Here is a 17,448-nt window from a genome sequence, read left to right on the forward strand (position 1 = left end):
TGCCTCTCAGGGTTGTGATTAGACATGACATTAGCCCTACTTTTTTTTTTTTTTTTTTCCAAAGGCAGGGTTTCCCCGTAGCTTAGACTGGCCTTGAACATGTCATGTAGTCAAGTAAGTACACCCTTGCACTCCCGGTTTTCCTGCCTCTGCCTCTCAGGGTTGTGATTAGACATGACATTAGAACATGCTTAGCCTGCAAATAATTTTTCAGGGATCTTTTTGCTGATATATTTAGTAGAAAGAAGCATTGCTTGTTGTGGTTTTAGCAAATGTAAGGCTATAAAGCGTGTTTCCTTCTCTGCTAGCTTTTGTTAAGTCCAATAACTAGGCTACCCACTTACTAAGGTTTTCAGAAAGCTAAAGCCTTATCTGAACTAATCCCACTTGTTGGTAACACTCATCCGGGACTCATCACTGTATAGTGTCTGTGTGTCACAATGCTTGGGTCGATTGGATACACTGATTCCACAGAGCCGCTGAGGTCTTTTGTTTTGTCTAGTTGTTGTTTTTGTTGTTGCATTCAATGTAAAAGGCCTGGTAGGCAAGTAATTTACAGAGGCCTTAAGCACAGCCTCTTTCTACAAGAATGGGCAAGTCACTGAACCCGGCGATGACTGCAGAGCGGCTGTGTGCCCCTCCTCATCCAGTCTCCAGGGCCAAGTGACTGACTTCCCCACTGTTATAATTTCAGTTTGGGGGCTGCAGAGATGGCTCACCAGTGAACCGTGTATACTGCTCAGTTCCCAGCGCCCACACTGGGCAGCTCACAACCACCTGTAACTAATTCTAGTTCCTGGGCATCTAACATCCTCTTCTAGCTTTTGTAGGCACTGTACCCTACACACACACACACAGAGAGAGAGAGAGAGAGAGAGAGAGAGAGAGAGAGAGAGAGAGAGAGAGAGAGAGAAAGAGAGAAATTGATTTAAAAAACAAATTTTTTTTTGCTGGGAAGTGGTTTAATGCCAGCACTCCGGAAGTGGAGGCAGATGGATCTCTGAGTTTGAGGCCAGCCTGCTCTACGAAGCAAGTTCCAGAGTTGCCAGAGCAGAATCTCTGTGAATTTGAGGCCAGCCTGCTCTATGAAAGCTAGTTCCAGGACAGCTAGGACTGTTACGCAGGGAAACCCTGTCTCAAAAAACAAACAAAAACTTAAAAATAGAAAAGAACTTGTGGGCTCTCACTAAAGGAACACAAGACTGGAGCTGGTGGTGCTCATTTGGAGGAAAGGCCTCCAGTGGAGGCATCTGGCCTTGAAACCTTTATCTATAGATAACAACCTGGCCTGGTACTCAGCGGCACACTCACAGCTGCACACTTGCTGTGTTCACACGTCCGAAGCTGGAAGCCACAGGATAGAGTACAGGGTCTACTCACTGTACAGGGTTAAGCAGAACTCAGAACAGCCACTCCTTCCTTAGGACTATTCTGAGTGCTGGGAAGTCTTTTTCTTTTAAAGATTTATTATGTATATAGTGTTCTGTTTGCTTGTATGCCTGCAGGCCAGAAGAGGGCACCAGATCTCATTACAGATGGTTCTTAGCCACCATGTGGTTGCTGGGAATTGAACCCAGGTCCTATGGAACAGCCAGTGCTCTTAACTGCTGAGCCATCTCTCCAGCCTGGCCAGGCCTTTCCTGGGCCCTGGTCTGGAAAGGACTACAAACCTTGTGAAGAAGGAACCGGGGGAAGGTCTGAACTAAACACCATTCCCGCTAGTTTTAAGAGTCTGGGGCTGGAGGCAGGTGCAGCTCTTGCCTTGTTACTTCTGGACAAACAGAGTCTCTTTCCTTACGAGGCGTTGGGCCCTCTTCACACACACATGAATGGTTTGGAGAGAAGGGAAGCTATTCACATAGACCTGGAGGCCTGAGCTGAGGACAGGAATAGCTTTTCTCGAAAGCCTTAACTTCACACAGACTCTCCTCAGCAGCCTAAGGTTCCTTTTGTCGTGTTTTGTTTTAGAAAAATTACCTGGGAGCACCTCTAAAAGGTGCAATGGTCATCTACTCAGATGTCTGCTGCTGTTTTTCCTCCCACCCCTCCTCACTGTCCACACCCTCAGCAGTCACCTCAGAAGCTGGCACCAGGCTTAGTCTAGGGCTTACTTCCCCCACAGCCCAGGCTGTTCATTTTCCCATTCCTTGAAGCCAGCTCACCAGCCTTCCTGCTCCCCAAGGCCACATCTCCACCCTCACCCACCTTCCTGTTACTGGCACGGCTCCAAAGCCCTTCCCTCTAAAGCACTACAGCCAGGCCATCTTGAAGGCAGAACATCCCAACCTCCTGGGGCACTGACATTCTCAGCAGGGCCTCCGCCATTTACCTCTCTACTTTCTTCCCGTCCAGGGCTCGTCTCTCCCTGTCCTCCTGGGGTCCCACACTCGATCGCTTCAACCACTCTTGATCCAGCTTCTTCGGATCACCTTTATCTTCCTAACCATCCCCTCCCTGATGCTCCAACATCCTTTTCCTGAGCAGACCCCACACTGCAGGAAACGGCCTAAGAGACTCGGGTCTCCGGGTCAAGGACATTGATTCCTTCGAGCACACCCTAATCTTGGCTAACTTTGGCTAACCCTAATCTTTGCACTTCCCTAACTATACTTCTTTCTCTGTGGGATTTCTTTTCTGTTTTTTGGCTTTTTGTTTTGAGACAAGGATTCTCCACTCTCTTGTTTTCTCTCTTGACCCCCCACCCCCTGAGGTTGGAGCTTCTGTAAGATATCTTTTTTTTAATATTTATTTTTTTTAAATATTTATTTATTAAGTATACAGTATTCTGTCTGCAGGCCAGAAGAGGGCACCAGGTCTCATTACAGATGGTTGTGAGCTGGGAATTGAACTCAGGACCTTTGGAAGAGCAGGCAGTGCTCTTAACCTCTGAGCCATCTCTCAGCCCCCTTAATATTTATTTATTATGTATACAATACTCTGAAGGCCAGAAGAGGGCACCAGACCTCATTCCAGATGGTTGTGAGCCAACCATGTGGTTGCTGGGAATTGAACTCAGGACCTTTGGAAGAGCAGGCAATGCTCTTAACCACTGAGCCATCTCTCCAGCCCCATCTGTAAGATATCTTAATGCACTTCGCTCTCTAGCTCTCTAACCTTCCACCGCTTCGAAATGCTGTCTTACAGATCTAGTCACCAGGTTCATCCAACTTCCTGTTAGGTGTGTTGGTCCAGATGCTGCAGCCTGCTCAAGATCTGTTTCTATGTTTTGGCTTGAGACTATCCCAGGGTGGCCTAGACCTCACTGAGGTACGCCCATGCCCAGCCCTTTAGTGGGGGTCTGTTTCAGGTGACAGAACCCAGACTTCTTGAGCGCTAGGCAAGAGCGCTTCCATTTAGCAACTGCCAAGTCCGATCCTTGTGAAGTGTCTGCAAGCCCAAACTGAATTAATTTCCTTTGAACCCACTTCCTGTGCCCCCTCTTCTCAACGAATGGCAGCCCCCATCTTGTCCAGAGCCTAGCAGGCCCCAGGATATAACATCGTTATTTCTGGGCTGGACAGTAATTTTTGGAGCCCGCACGAAGGCGAGGTTCGCGGAGCTCCGGCACCGTCACTGCGGCGCCACAGGCCACAAGTCCGGGTCCGGAACAGAACGCAGATAATGAAAGCAACGCCTCACGAGGGACCCCAACGCACGGAGCACCACCCCGTGCACGCGAGCCCGCCGACGTGGACTGCTCGAGCCCCGCCCCGTCGCGCGGCGCTCCCAACAGCCAATGGGAACTATTGGTGGGCCGTCGCTCAAAATACTGCCCGGGTAGGTAAGGGGCGGAGCCCGTGGGCGACCGCCCACTCGCGCGCCGCGCCTGTGTCTTCTCGGCCAATTGGCGCGGCTTGCGTAGGTCGGGGGCGGTCAGCGCGGCCCACAGCGCGGGCGCCAGGTTTCTTCCCACGTCGCGGGCTCCCGGTGCAGGCGTGTCAGCTGCGTCTTAACCGACAGGACGAATATGGGGGCCGTGGCCGCCAGGCGCTGCGTCGAGTGGCTGCTGGGCCTCTACTTTCTCTCGCACATCCCCATCACGCTGTTCATCGACCTGCAGGCGGTGCTCCCGGCCGAACTGTACCCGCAGGAGGTGAGGGCTCAGGGGTCCCCCACGTGCTGTCGCGGTTCCCGTCGGCTCGGTGCCTGACTTGAGCCCAAGCTGAGTCTAACAAGCCAAAGACCAACGCTTTATTCCTCTCAGGAGCATCCCTGGCACTCAAGAGGTCCTGGGTTCAAGCTACATTTACTCCCCAAACCTTTGCAAACCCTTTGTCCTCGGGGTGTGTTTCGCTTAGTTCCACCTCCGGCAGGTGGCTGAGGGAAGTGGCCTGGGTGAATCAATGTCTGTCAGCTGTTGGACTTGGTTAAAGTTGTGTGGATGGCCTTTATTTGTTTTTTTTTTTGTTTTTTTTGGTTTTTCAAGACAGGGTTTCTCTGTGGCTTTGGAGCCTGTCCTGGAACTAGCTCTTGTAGACCAGGCTGGTCTCGAACTCACAAAGATCCGCCTGCCTCTGCCTCCCAAGTGCTGGGATTAAAGGCGTGCGCCACCACCGCCCGGCTTGTGGATGGCCTTTAAAACTCCAACGTAACCTCAAAGAAAAAGCCCCAGTAGGATCGAGCTTGCCTAAAGGGTTTAGCCTTTGGTTAGTGCTGTGTGGTAGGTCATACATCACTCTTGGGTCTGGATCTAGCTGCAGGTGCGTACACTGTTTGAATTGGATTTGAAGGGAGCTGCATTCTTTGACCCCACTTTATCTGAATCTATAACCTTCCAGGGAATGTCTGCATGCTTCTCCAAACTACGGGTAGAGCTAGACAGGACTGACTTATTCACCTAAAGATTTGAACTGCTGGGCTGTGGTGGCTTTAATCCCAGCATTTGGGAGGCAGAGGCAGGGGGATTGATTTTAGTTCGAGGCCAGCCTGGTCTACAGAGCGGATTCCAAGGACAGCCAGGGCCACTCAAAGAAAAGCTGACTAGAAAAAAAAGAAACAAGAACTGCCTCTGAAATGCTTTTTAAATGTTGTCTTCTTTGCAGGGCAGTTCTTAATTTTGAAATCCAGGAGTTCTCAATGGTGTCTGCAAAATTGCATGTATCTTGTGCCTTCTGAGGAGGGGGAGACTGTCGCTTCCGTCACCGGAAGAGTGCCACCCACAAAGGAGGTTAGGAGTGACACAGTCAGCAATGTCACTCCCCACTCCCTTAAGTCTCCTTTTGGTTTGTTTGTGGAACCACATAACTAGGAAGACCTTTAACCTTCTTTTCCATGGGAAACTCTAGATAGTATGTGGCAAGAACACTTGGTTTTTCCAAGAACTGGCTGAGTATCTTGGCATGTTTAGGGCTCTATGGCTCCAACTTTTTTTCCTTAAAATAACAGTTCATTGAGTACACTGCAAGAGGCCTGTAACTAGGGTACCGCGAGCCACCACAGCTTTGCAATAATAGGTTAGATAGTAAACGCAAAGATAAATTGTAGGATTAACATGTGGCTCCTTGGTTTAAAAAAAAAAAAAACAGCATGCATGAGGCCCTAAATTCAAATCCCAGCACTAAAACACAGTGTGTGTTATGTGTGTATACAAGTTAAAACATTTTGTATCACTGCTCTCACACATTGTCAAAAATGCAGTGGCTTACTTTACCCTACATTTATTCTCAGGCTGTTTGGAAGTTAGGAATTTAAAATGGTAGGTCCCGGGGCTGTAAGGAGGACTATGTTCCTTGCTGCTTGCAGCTTTGTGGTAGTTGCCAATGTCTCGTGGCTTGTTTTATAGAGCTGAGAATCACACCTAGACCCAGGCCTGCCACACAGTCTACCCACTGAGCTGCATCCCTTTCACGTCAGTCTTTGCAGGCCGTCCATCATATTGCCACGTCAGAGGTATTCACATCTCCCTCTGGCTTTTATAAGGTCACCTGTGATACATTGAAGACCCACCGTCTAACCCAGGAAGATTCCTTTGAATACTACATCCATGTCCTCCTGTTGGACATGGATAAGGACATTATACCTTTGAGTGCCATTGGTCTCCTGCCACCAAGGGGCCTGAAACCCTAAAGAGGCCATCAGAACGGCACCAGCTGTTAGTTAGCATTTTGGATGGTTTTGTTGTTGTTTTTTGAGGCAGGGTTTCTCTGTAACTTTGAAGCCAACCCTTGTTTTTTGTATTTTGGTAATTTTGAAAAAGGGTCTCAACAGGTGGTTGACAATATGCCTTTAATCCCAGCATTCAGGAAGTTCAAGACCAGCTTGGTCTACAGATAGAGTTCCAGGACGGCCAGGGCTACACAGAAGTGTCTTGAAAAACAAAAAGAAAGTAAGGGATGAGGGGACTCATGCTAGCCCAGGATAGCCTCAGACCCAAACATTCACCATCTCAGCTGTACAGGGTTTCCAGGCATGAACCGTTCCACCCGAGTGATGGGCCTTAGGAGATGGGGTCTCACTACTTACAGCTGCCTCTGCTTCCCTCACCGTTTCTGGTGTCTTTCCTGACTGCTGGTCCGCATCCTGCTTACCACTCTCCAAATAACTACAAGTTGACTAGCATCATACAGACCATCAGTTCAACATTTGTTTGTTTTTGAGATAGGGTCTCACTGTGTGCTCTAGCTGTCCTGTAACTCAGTATCTAGACCTGGCTGGCCTCGAACTCAGGTTCCCTCCTCTGCTTCCCAAATACTTAATTCTAGTTTTATTGTCACCGTGCCCGATCAGCTTTCAAGCTCAGGATGTAGCATTGGCCATGGTCTAGCATGCACACAGTGCTGGGTTTCCGGTCTAGCCCTTTATCTCTGTCCCCTTTTTGCCTTTTTTGAAATTTTATTCATTATTATTGTGCTGCAATGCCTGTGTGGAGGTCACAGGACAATTAGTAGGGTCAGTTGTCACCTCCATCTTTACAGGAGTTCTGGATAGGGAATTAGGTCATCAGGCTTGTGCACCAAGCACTTTACCCACAGAACCATCTTGCTGGCCCTGCCTTTTTAATGTCTTGACCAAAAACTGTGGTATTAAAGGCATAAACCTGGAACACCCTGCCTGCAACACTGTCCCCTCCTCCCTCTTGTTTCATTTGGATGGGGAGTGATTTTGTTGCTTCTCCATGGAGAAAATAATAATCTGGGGATTTAAGTCAAGTCACAGATTGTCTTGAATGATCCCTGAATTTAGAACCGGTTTGGTGGTACTCAGAAGGCTATGAGACAAGGATCACTCACTGGGTTGAAGGCCAACCTAGGCTACATAGCAAGACTGTAAAACAAACAGCAAAGCCCAAATTTCCACTCACAAAAAGACCATTTATAAGAAGCTAAAACGTATCTAGGGTTTTTCCCCAAAAAGGTGGAAGGCCTCAGTGACTGGGCTGAGTTTTGCAAACTAAACTTTGTTGTTTGAATCAAATCACCTGGGCTGAGCTTAAAGATAAGCTTGGGTTCAAACAGAAAGGAAAGGAACCATTTTGTAGTATCTCTTGCAACTGAGTGAACCAATCCTGCTAAAATAAGAAAACCATGTGAGCCCATAGATCTAAAAGCAGTCGGTCCTGATCCTAATTGAGGTTCTGCAGGATTCTGTAGCAGACCAGTTCCAGGTAGGTGTGGTGTAAATGGAAAGTTTTTTCTTTTAAACCTTGGAGTGCAGGGCTTAAATGATATTGAGCAATTGCGTGCTTAGATTTGGTAGTGTTAAACTGGAACATCTTTGGCTATGGACCAAGCACACAGGTCTTCATCCGTGTTCACCGCTGTTGTATGTGAATTCACTGCATCTGAACACAAAGATGGAGAAATCGTGTGCTGGAGCCAGGCTGTGCTGGCATCCGGTAGGTAGATGGTAGCCCCTCTGGGCTCCAGCTGCCTGGGAGCGGGGCAGCCAGCTTTGCTGATCTTACCCTGCAGCCTTTCAGCTCTGCAGTACCGCACATCGTCTGGACCTGCGGAGTAGGCCACCCTCAGCTCAGTTGTTTACAGCGGCATTCAAACGGGCAGAAATGCCTGCCAGTACTTCACTCTGAAATAAATCTTGCTAAATAAGTAGTTATAATGTGAAGTTGTGTGTGGTGGTGCACATCTCTAACCCCAACACCTGGGAAGCGGAGGATCAGGAGTTCAAGGCCAGTTTCAGTTACAAGAGACCTGTTTTCAAAAAACAAAAAAATGCAATGAGGGGCAAAAACATTTAGCCTGACTTGCTCAATTTACAGGTTAGGAAATAGAGACCCGAGAGAAGCTGACTTAACCTTTCCTGTCCCTAACTTACTGCCTTAAAGAGTGCTCAGGGCATGCAAAGGGTATTGCCAAGAATCCAGTTTCGCATCTGTGTGCTCTGATGCCTGTGACCCCAACACAATAGTGTTTCTGGGTGCTTGCTTAAAAGCTCATGGTAACAAGGCCTCCATTTCACAGTAGCCAGCCTGTCTTTGCTGTTACTTGGATTTTTCTTTGTTTTTGAGATAGGTCTGTAGGCCAGACCTAGCCTCCAACTAGGCTAGCCTTGAACTCTGTCCTGCCTCTACTTCCCAAGTGCTGCTAAGTGCCACCACACCCAACAGCCTTTATCTTTTGTTGGAAATTAACACCAAAAAATCTCCCTAAATTTTCCATCGTAAGATCAACACCCCGGAGTCACCTTTAGCATCATATCTTGACACTTACTTGGCTTTGAGATACGTTAGTGTTATTTCCAGGCTGTTTTTTGTCATTTCATTTTTGAGGCAAGATCTCATGTAGCCCGAGTTAGCCTTAGACCATGTAGCTGACCTTGCTTTAGGATGTTAAGTTTGACAGGCCAGAGTGGGCAGCTGCAGGTTCCCATCGCCTACTGCCTGTAGCCAGTCAGCATGGAGCTGCATACTTTGGTCTGTTAGGTTGATTACAAGTGTGAGGCTGGAGCTAGACCCCTACTGCTGACTCAGGCCTCACCACAACCATGATGCTGTGTACTCTGGTGTAATTCCACCAATGCCCAGCTGGTCTAAAAAAAAAATTGAAGCCAGTGAATGAAAACAGATGTATTTGTAACATTAGGATTGAAATATCTATGTCTCCACAGAGGTTAAATTTACTTCCCTTCTACCCTCAACACTCCCCAAGAAAATTCAATTGCCGTCTACATTTGAGGACTCTAGACGTCTGGTTGTATTGTCAGGATGGGTTTCCATTTCCTTATCAACAGATGTGAGCAGAATGGTCCTAGGTGGCAGTTACTGTAGCTCCCCAGTGATGCAGCTAGTGTGTACTAGTGCAGTTAGGGACAAATGCACAGTAGCACTAAGACGAGATTGAAGAGCCCAGGAAAGCTTACTCTGCAAAGAAGGTAACATTTGAATCACGACTAAGGTTTTTATTAAGACCATCTAGGCCAGTGTTTCTCAACCTGTGGGTCATGACCCCTTTGGGGGTCAAAGGACTCTTTCACAGGGGTTGAATATCAGATATCCTGCATACCACATGTTTACATAACAATTTATATCAGAAGCAAAATTATAGTTATGAAGTAGCAATGAACTGATTTTATGATTGGAGGTCACTACAGCATGAGGAACTCTATTAAAACGTGTCAGAGCATTAGGACGGTTGAGAGCCACTGGTCTGGATGTCATCAGAGCCAGGTGTGTCTGTCAGTGCTGCACCAGGGCTGCACAGTGAGGGCCTTGGTGCACTGGAGCCACTCAACTTCTTCCGGCCACGCCACGTGTTAGTACTCATCGGGATCCTGTCTTTTCCAGTTCAGCAATCTGTTGCGGTGGTACTCTAAGGAGTTCAAAGACCCTCTGATGCAAGACCCCCCAGTGTGGTTCAAGTCCTTCGTGTTTTGTGAGCTTGTGTTCCAGCTGCCTTTCTTCCCCATTGCAGCATATGCCTTCTTCAAAGGTTGGTAGTGTGGGAAATCTTAGTTTTGCTCCGAAATGTCTTGGAGGAGCAAACCCCAGTAGCTTCAAGGATCTGGTGTCTGCTAGCATAGATGTTACAGGGAACATTAAATGGGCTCAGCTGATGTCCTGTAAACTGGGCTGCCTCGGTTATCTAGGGATCCCCCATGATGTGAAGCCTGAGGCCAAGCATAAGCTTGTTCCCTTTAACCCACCACACACACAGTTTTTTTATCTGTGGACTTATCTTCCACTTAGGATAGCATATTGCCTTAGAAGCTGGAAGCATCAAGCCAATCCCTGAAGAGCTTAACTTCTCATTTAAAATTTTTTCTTGGGGCTGGAAAGATGGGCCAGCAGTTAAGAACACTGGTTGCTCTTCAAAAGGACCTGGGTTTGGTTTCCAGCAATATAAAACCATCTGTAACTCCAGTTCCAAAAGAGCCAACACCCTCTCTGGCCTCTGGGGGACACTGTACACAGCGTGAATGCAGGCAAAACAATGTATATATAAATTTAAAGTCTACATGCCAACATATAACTAGTGCCGTTATGAAGTAGCCGTGGCCATCCTTGGAAACTAAGCTCATTGAGTAGGGAAGTTTATTTCCCACTGGGACCCTGTAGGCACAGGATCCAGCTGTGCCCTCTTGCCCATGTGGATCCTTTATGGGTGCTGCGTTCTAGACCAGACTGGCCAAGCTGCTTTGCTGCTCCCATTTCCTCGGTTGGGTCCTAGCTGTCACATAAGCTTGCCTGTTGAGTGGTATAACACATCTAGTTTTTCATGTGTGCAGTCTGACTGTCCATCAAGAGGAGGCAGAACCATTGAGCTGAGAGGGACCAGACAAGCAGGGAAGGGGCAGAGCATGTCCCAGACACCCTGGACGTCACCAGACATGACTTTTAACCTAATTGTCCTTTTTCTTCCTCTGCTTCAGGAAGCTGCCGATGGATCCGAATCCCTGCCATCATCTATGCAGTTCATACCATAACGACATTAATTCCAATCCTCTATACATTTCTACTTGAGGATTTCTCCAAAGCTGTTGCTTTCAAAGGAGTAAGACCTGAGAATTTCCGTGAACGACTGACCCTCATAGGTGTCTATGTCCCCTACTTAATAATCCCCATTATACTCCTCCTGTTCATGCTGCGGAACCCTTACTACAAGAACGAGGAGAAAAGAAAGAAGAAATAACAGACACTAGCCTGGTGGTGGAGATCCCACAGCACAGTTGCCTTCTGGACAATACAAGAAAAACTGCTCGGAACCCATGTTTCAGCAGCATTTGAAACAAGCAGCAGTGTACACAAGAACAAGATAGTGGCAAGAACCATGTCAGGCCCTCACCTCCCAAGGGCTGAGCAGGCCATCAGCAGGGGGAGGGACCAGCAAAATGGTGCCAAAGTTCTGCCACATCATTGCTAAACAACGGGCAAACAAGCCAGTTAGCATACACCTGACTAGATCCTAACTACCTCTATAGCTGATCACTTGTCAACCAATGAGCACTGGGTGTTTAGGCCACCTTAATGTCACAAATTGTCTCTTTAACATCCATGAAAAACTACCTGTTTTGTTTTTGTTTTTTTTGTTTTTTTTTTTGCCTGTACCTCCGCCTCACGAGTCTAAGCCAGAAATGGTTTACAGTGGAAGGTAGCCCCGTCTTCAAGTTATCCTGCTAGTCCTTGTACTTCCCAGCTCTGGTGACTCAGTGCCACCAGATAGCTTTGTCCTTCCCATCTTGTCCAGACTGGGATAAGTGTGTCTGCTGTTCCACTGGCTCTCCTAGGAGAAATGAAAATTGGTGGGTGCTAACAAGTGCTCTTTTACCATATTGCTGTGGTTATTACTGTCTGACTTGTGTGTCTGGTCCAAATAAAGGTAGCTGCTGATCACTGACTGCCTGGTTTGTTGTGTGAATGGGGGTTAGAACACTGAGTTCTCAGAGGGGCTGGTAACAGAGCATCAGAAAAGACCACGCCATTTGCTAATGGTATTTATTGCTTTTCACTGAGAGCTTTTTGAATTTAAAAAAAAGGTGGATCAAAGTTTAATTTGTGCTGAGAATGCAAGAGGTGAGGCCCTGTGCTGCCTCTGCCACTAGCAACAGCTGAGCACTGGAGCAGCTGCCCCAGAGGGGCCCAGATGGCAGTACTGCCTCCTTGTACACTGCCATGACATACTTGGTCATCAGTCAAGTCACTGGAATGGTACAGAGGTTTTTCTGTTTGTTTTGGGTGCTTTTTTTGCTTTCCTGCTATAAATAATGAAAATTTCAGTTCATTTCTGAAAAATAAATTGGTCAATAAATTCATTTTGTTCTGCTTCTACTTTACACAAAGCTTCATATTCAACCCGATACCTGAAAAACAAAATTGTTAGAAGCCCTGAAAAGAAGGAAATAAAAACAAGATAATTGAGAATATAGAGCTTTAGATAGTTGCAAGAAATGGTTAGCTATGAAGCCAGGGCAAGAGTGTGAAATAAGCAAAGCCCTACTTAGAGCCACCCAGGAGAAACCTCCATCCCTAGGGAAGGCACAGGAGGTGGCCTCAGCCCTTGTTACAGGAACCAGTGCTCAGACTGGGAAGCCATCTGGAATTAACTAAGTCCCCACTTAATCAAATTTATTTTTAAAAATCTCCAGGATACCCAGTGAGGTGCTCTACCTGGGAAATGATGCATAAAGACAAAGTGATGGAGTAGGAAAATGAGAATCTGCAGTTGAGTACTGGCTTAGCATGGCTGCTTACCTTTCTAGCTGCATTTTCTTCTCTGCTATTAGGGCTTGCAGTTGCTGCTGTTGGGCTTCTCTCTGTTTTGCTATGGATTTCAGCAAGTTCCGAGCACCAATGGCCTAAGAAACATCATGGCCCTTAAAGAAGGTATGGTTTAAACTCATCTAAGTTCTTCAAAAGAGAAAAGCCACTTGGGAGGGGAAAAGAGAGAAGAGCCCCATGGTTTTAATGGCTAGTCAAGACTATTAACCCACTGATCCCAAAGGGCTTGGTGAAAAATGGCAAAAAAAAAAAAAAAAAAAAAAGTGGTCTGGCTTGCCCAAGTGTATGCAGTGGCCCATTGGGAGGTATCACTTTTAACTGATCGCCTTTTACCGAGCCATCTGTACCCTACAGTCTTTCACCTCTTCATGTGTAAAAGGAGGGTAAAAACACCCACCAGTACTACCATGAAGATCAAAAGGAGTAACAAGTGTGTACTGGCCAAGCTGGAAAGGACTCAGTGGTTAAGAGCACTGGTTGCTCGTGGAGAGGAGCCAGGTTCAGTGCTGCAAGCACCTACATGGCAGCTCACAAATATCTATAACTTCAGTCCTGTGGAATCCAACACCCTCTCTGAGAACAAGGATACCAGGCACATACGTGGTGCACATACATGCAAGTAAGCAAAATAGTCATGCACATAAATCAATCTAAAAATCTGGGGACTGGAGAGGTGGCTCCATTAAGCACTAGCTGTGTCTGCAGAGGGTCTAGGTTCAATTACCAGCACTCATAAAGCAACTCACAACCAAACATTTCTAATTCCAGTTTCAGAGGATCTGATACCTTCTGGTCTCTAGACGTGCACATATGTGTGCACAGAAATCCATGCAGACAAACATTCGTTCACATGAAATAAGTTTAAAAAAAATACTGGGGGCTAGAGAAATGGGTCAGTGGTTATAAGAGCACTGACTGCTCTTCCAGAGGACACTGGTTTGATTCCCAGCACCCCACATGGCAGCTCACAACAGTTCCAGGGGATCCGACGCCCTCACACAGACAAACATGCCGACAAATAGCCAATGTGCATAAAAGAAGAAAGAAAATACTGGTATAAGCTCACCACGTTAACTAGGCCAGCATCTATTGATTATTAAATACCTGTGTTAAATAAATGAGCCTACCATCCCTATAATAAAGACAAGGCCACAGGGTTCCTGGCCAAGGCCAACTGCTGATCTTACCTTCATCTTCTCGTTCTCCGCTTCTTTTGCGAGCTGATCCACAAGCTCAATTAGACCACCAACTATTTTCTGAAACTGGCCAATTTCTTTGAGGGAAAGCACAAAACATTCTCATTAGCATTTCTCTGAAGTAGAGAGGCAAAGCCAACTGCCCCTTCTAATCTGTGTAACTGCAGCCTGGTACCTACTAACCTGAGCCTCCCACCATCTGGTCTACCATAGAGAAGAGGGACCAATATCAGAGTTAGACTTGGAGCATAAGCCCCAGAACGGATTCTAAGGACACAAGCACAGCCTTTGGACTGGCCAAAGTTCCAGTAGAAGGTGGTGTGGGGATCCCCACCTCTAACCACAGCTGGTAAAAAGCGCACATCATTTAGGTGCCCCATTTCCTAGTCACTCTTTTCAATGCTCTTGGTATGTTGGAGCCCTGTTTTATTTTATGAAAATAGGCCAGAGAAGTGGGTCACAGCATACGGCAACCCCTAAACCGGGAACAGACACCAAGCAACCTGCCACAACACCATGGCCCATACATCTCTTGCTTCAGCTGAGTATGTGACACAGGTCTGGAACCCTAGCACTAGGGTGGCTGAGTTAGGAGAATCCTAAGTTTGAGGCCAACATACAACATAACATACAGAGTGAGACCCTCAAAAAAAAAAATGAAAGAAAATTCCCTTTCTCCAGCTTAATCTGGCTTTTTCCATTGGCACTGAGCTGGCTTAGGAGTTAGGAAAGAAAGCCTTCTGGGGATCTGTAGCCCAAAGGTCACCACTGTGCTGAGCTGCTCCTGGAGACTTCAGTTACCACCTCTAACTCCAAATAACACAGATCCTGCCACCAAGACTATTCTACCAAGAAATCAAATCAGAATATATAATTTATTTCCCACCTCCAAGTCATAATTCTCTATCAAGAATTTTAAGGTTATTCATCTAAAAAACACCCACCCCTTCCCCCAGTCCATTTAGCGTTGTGGGGACTAAATGTGGGACTCCATGGCGACACAAGAGGGCAAGTAGAGAAGGTTGGGTACACATGGGAGTCCAGAGACTAGGCTCAATCCGTTCTGGCAGACCTAAGAGCGCTAGTCAAGGTGGGGTAGTGAATTTGCTCAAAGCACTGTGTCTCCAAGTGATACTCACTGTCCACAAAATCCTTACACTCTTCCTTGAGCTCTATGGTCTGCTGGGTAACCTCTGGGTCCAACACCCGAAGCTTGTTCAGTTCATCAAAGTGCAGCCCTGCTTCCCCCAAGATGTCCTTGGCCATGGCTGCAAAGAAATCAGCCCCAACCTGAATTTCAGCCCAGACACCCAAGGAAATCCAGGCTCGACTTCAGCCCACTCCAGTCCCCAATACCAACAGCAAGCCCGCCTCACGCTCCCCGTTCCCTCTGCCTCCACCGCCCAGCCTCACCTGTTTCCCTTCCAGGCTCCCTAGAGAAGCTCTGCTTTGAAGGGGTGACAGTGGCAGTCAGGAGGTATGTCATAGGAGCAAGGGTCAGGAAAGAATAAAGTCCAGTTGCTTGTCACAGGCATCGTTCATTCAACATACATTTCTTGAGTGCCTACTACATGCCAGCACTGCTAGATGCTGGGTGTGAAGATGAACGCAACATGGTGCCTGCCCTGGAGCAGCACAGTTTAGCTGGAGGAAAACAGCCATGGAACCTGAAAAACTATATTGCATTAAGTGATTTTACAGAACTATCACTAAGCCAACAAAAAAGTAAAAACAGCAGCTCACTTGGGTGCATCTGGCCTAAGCTGTGAGCCATAAGCATAGTTAGAAATCCCCACTTGTGCACCCCAAAAGGCTTTTCAAATGCATGCACTGAAATGAAAAAAGAAAAAATCTGAGTGAGTTTAAAAAAATTAAAGTGCTAAAAGCCAGCTATAGTCATAGATGACTCTGACCCCAGAGTTGTGCCAGAGGACCCCAACACAAATTTAGGACCAACCTGGGCTACAAACCAAGTCCCAGGCTATCCTGTGCTACATGAGGCCCTGTCTCAAAACCAAATTGTCTTCTTGTGCTGTTCTATTTGGACAAACAGTTGAGCACTTAAGAGCTACCAGGGATTAACTGAGCCAGGAGCTACAGAAAAGTCCGTGTAATATGAGGGTGCACACACCTATCTAAACTTCCGTTTGCAAGCATTTCTTCAAAAAACTGGAATCCCTGCTCCAAGGACAGAGTGAACACAGTGTCTCTAGTCAGACACAGCAGGCAAACAAGCACAAACTGTGATAAGACCACGCCGCTGCAAGAGCCTGGCACTCACAGGGCAGAGGGCGGTCAACAAAAGCCTTCAGAAAAAAAAAAAAAAAGATATGAAACCTAACTAAACGTGTCCCAAAAAATCTTCTATGAGAAGGTGGAAGAGAGGCATTCAGGGCAGAGGGGAAAGCACATGGGAAGATCCTGAAGCTAGAATTTGACACAAAGGCTGTGGTATCAACGACAAGAGGGAGCAACGGCTAGACTGGCTAGAGCTGGATGCTGAGAAGCTCCAGCCCTGAATTTGGCTTTCTATAACGGTAACAGCTAGCAGTGCTCATCGATCAGATTAGCAAAGATCACTGCCTTGGCCTACGGGAGGGAAGAGGAACAGCAGCTACCAGATTCTTCGCTGAGAGCCTAGCATCTAAGCAGGCTGCCTGCAGGTAAGTGGCACTCTGTTAATGTTTGCAGAATGAATGTATGTGGAAACTGGAAACGGTAGGCTTAACAGAAGAAAAGACTTGAAGCTGAAGGCGAGTTCGGAGCTGCGATGGTTTCTGAGTCTACAGAATTTAGTAACAGATCTCTTGAAGCAGCAAACTGGAGATGAGGGAAAAGAGGCGAGCGTGATGGCCATGAATGTGGGGTGGACCGAATGTGTGGCTGGAAAGGACAGTTGAATGAGATGGGTAAGAAAGCGAATTGCAGGGAAATGGTGAGCAGCGGACTAACAGAACCCCGCCTCGCCCCCAGCTTCTACCAAATGTACCAGGGACCTGGGGTTGAGGTTCCTAAGCATGAGGGCGGTGACGGGCTCCGCAAGCACTATGAACAGCTGCGGCTGTGGGGTGCGGAGAAGGCACGGGCACAGTCAGGAACGACTGGCAAAGGACGTGGCGGTCTTTACTACGCTATCCTCCTGCACTGTCCGAGCCTCGGTTTCCCGCGGAGATGGCAGGGAGCCGCGCTCTAGGGCTGAGCTGGGTGTAAACCGGCTCTCTCTAAACCACCGCTATCGGCCTGGGCCTGCCAACCCTCAGCGCGGGGTCACCACGCCCTCAAGTCCCAAGTCCACCAGGTCCCCCGACCTCAAATCACGACATACCTGCCGACCCGTCGCGGCGGCACGCTACGGCCCAGACGATAACCGCAACCGGCCGCTGCCACGGATACAGGACCTGGTAGCCACACGTCACCCCCTGACACCAGAACCACTCGCATCCGCCCAGCCCGCAGTGCCTGCTGGGAAATAGAGGCAATCTGAGAGGAGCAATAACGGCCCACGAGACCCAGAAGCCTTTGCGCCGGAAGCCGTCGGAAGTAGATTTGCTCTCATACCCAGAAGCGGAAGAAAGCCAAACC

The 17,448-nt window shown here is 47.6% G+C and overlaps 2 protein-coding genes across 8 annotated transcripts; one reads left to right on the forward strand and one right to left on the reverse strand.

Moving 5' to 3' along the window:
- Positions 1-3,850: 3,850 nt before the first annotated feature.
- Tmem97 (transmembrane protein 97) lies at positions 3,851-11,457 on the forward strand. Its single transcript, XM_005349439.3, has 3 exons — positions 3,851-4,093; positions 9,740-9,884; positions 10,825-11,457. Exons 1-3 carry the CDS (start codon positions 3,968-3,970, stop codon positions 11,082-11,084), a joined length of 531 nt encoding a protein of 176 aa, XP_005349496.1. The 5' UTR covers positions 3,851-3,967; the 3' UTR covers positions 11,085-11,457.
- Ift20 (intraflagellar transport 20) lies at positions 11,192-17,319 on the reverse strand. Of its 7 annotated transcripts, none has more exons than XM_026780534.1 (6): positions 17,192-17,316; positions 15,280-15,310; positions 15,006-15,134; positions 13,858-13,943; positions 12,644-12,747; positions 11,192-11,675 (listed from the first exon to the last, which is right to left on the reverse strand). In XM_026780534.1, the coding sequence occupies exons 3-6, from the start codon at positions 15,130-15,132 to the stop codon at positions 11,561-11,563; spliced, it is 432 nt and encodes a 143-aa protein (XP_026636335.1). In that variant the 5' UTR covers positions 15,133-15,134; positions 15,280-15,310; positions 17,192-17,316; the 3' UTR covers positions 11,192-11,560. The 7 variants fall into 7 exon arrangements, with proteins under 7 accessions (XP_026636335.1, XP_026636336.1, XP_026636337.1 ...); XM_026780535.1 differs by having other exon boundaries at positions 15,280-15,313; XM_026780533.1 differs by having other exon boundaries at positions 11,193-11,675; positions 15,280-15,510.
- Positions 17,320-17,448: the final 129 nt, after the last annotated feature.

Source organism: Microtus ochrogaster, chromosome 7 (genome assembly GCF_000317375.1).
Source record: "Microtus ochrogaster isolate Prairie Vole_2 chromosome 7, MicOch1.0, whole genome shotgun sequence".
In the NCBI taxonomy this organism is placed as follows: Eukaryota; Metazoa; Chordata; class Mammalia; order Rodentia; family Cricetidae; genus Microtus; species Microtus ochrogaster.

Coding starts and splice junctions, on each gene's coding strand:
- Tmem97 (XM_005349439.3), top strand. CDS start 3,968: ATGGGGGCCGTGGCCGCCAGGCGCTGCGTCGAGTGGCTGCTGGGCCTC. Junction 4,094..9,739: donor CCGAACTGTACCCGCAGGAG/GTGAGGGCTCAG, acceptor TGTCTTTTCCAG/TTCAGCAATCTGTTGCGGTG. Junction 9,885..10,824: donor AGCATATGCCTTCTTCAAAG/GTTGGTAGTGTG, acceptor CCTCTGCTTCAG/GAAGCTGCCGATGGATCCGA.
- Ift20 (XM_026780533.1), bottom strand. CDS start 15,352: ATGACATACCTCCTGACTGCCACTGTCACCCCTTCAAAGCAGAGCTTC. Junction 13,944..15,005: donor GTGTAAGGATTTTGTGGACA/GTGAGTATCACT, acceptor TTTCCCTCAAAG/AAATTGGCCAGTTTCAGAAA. Junction 11,676..12,643: donor AAGAAAATGCAGCTAGAAAG/GTAAGCAGCCAT, acceptor CATTTCTCCTAG/GAGAGCCAGTGGAACAGCAG.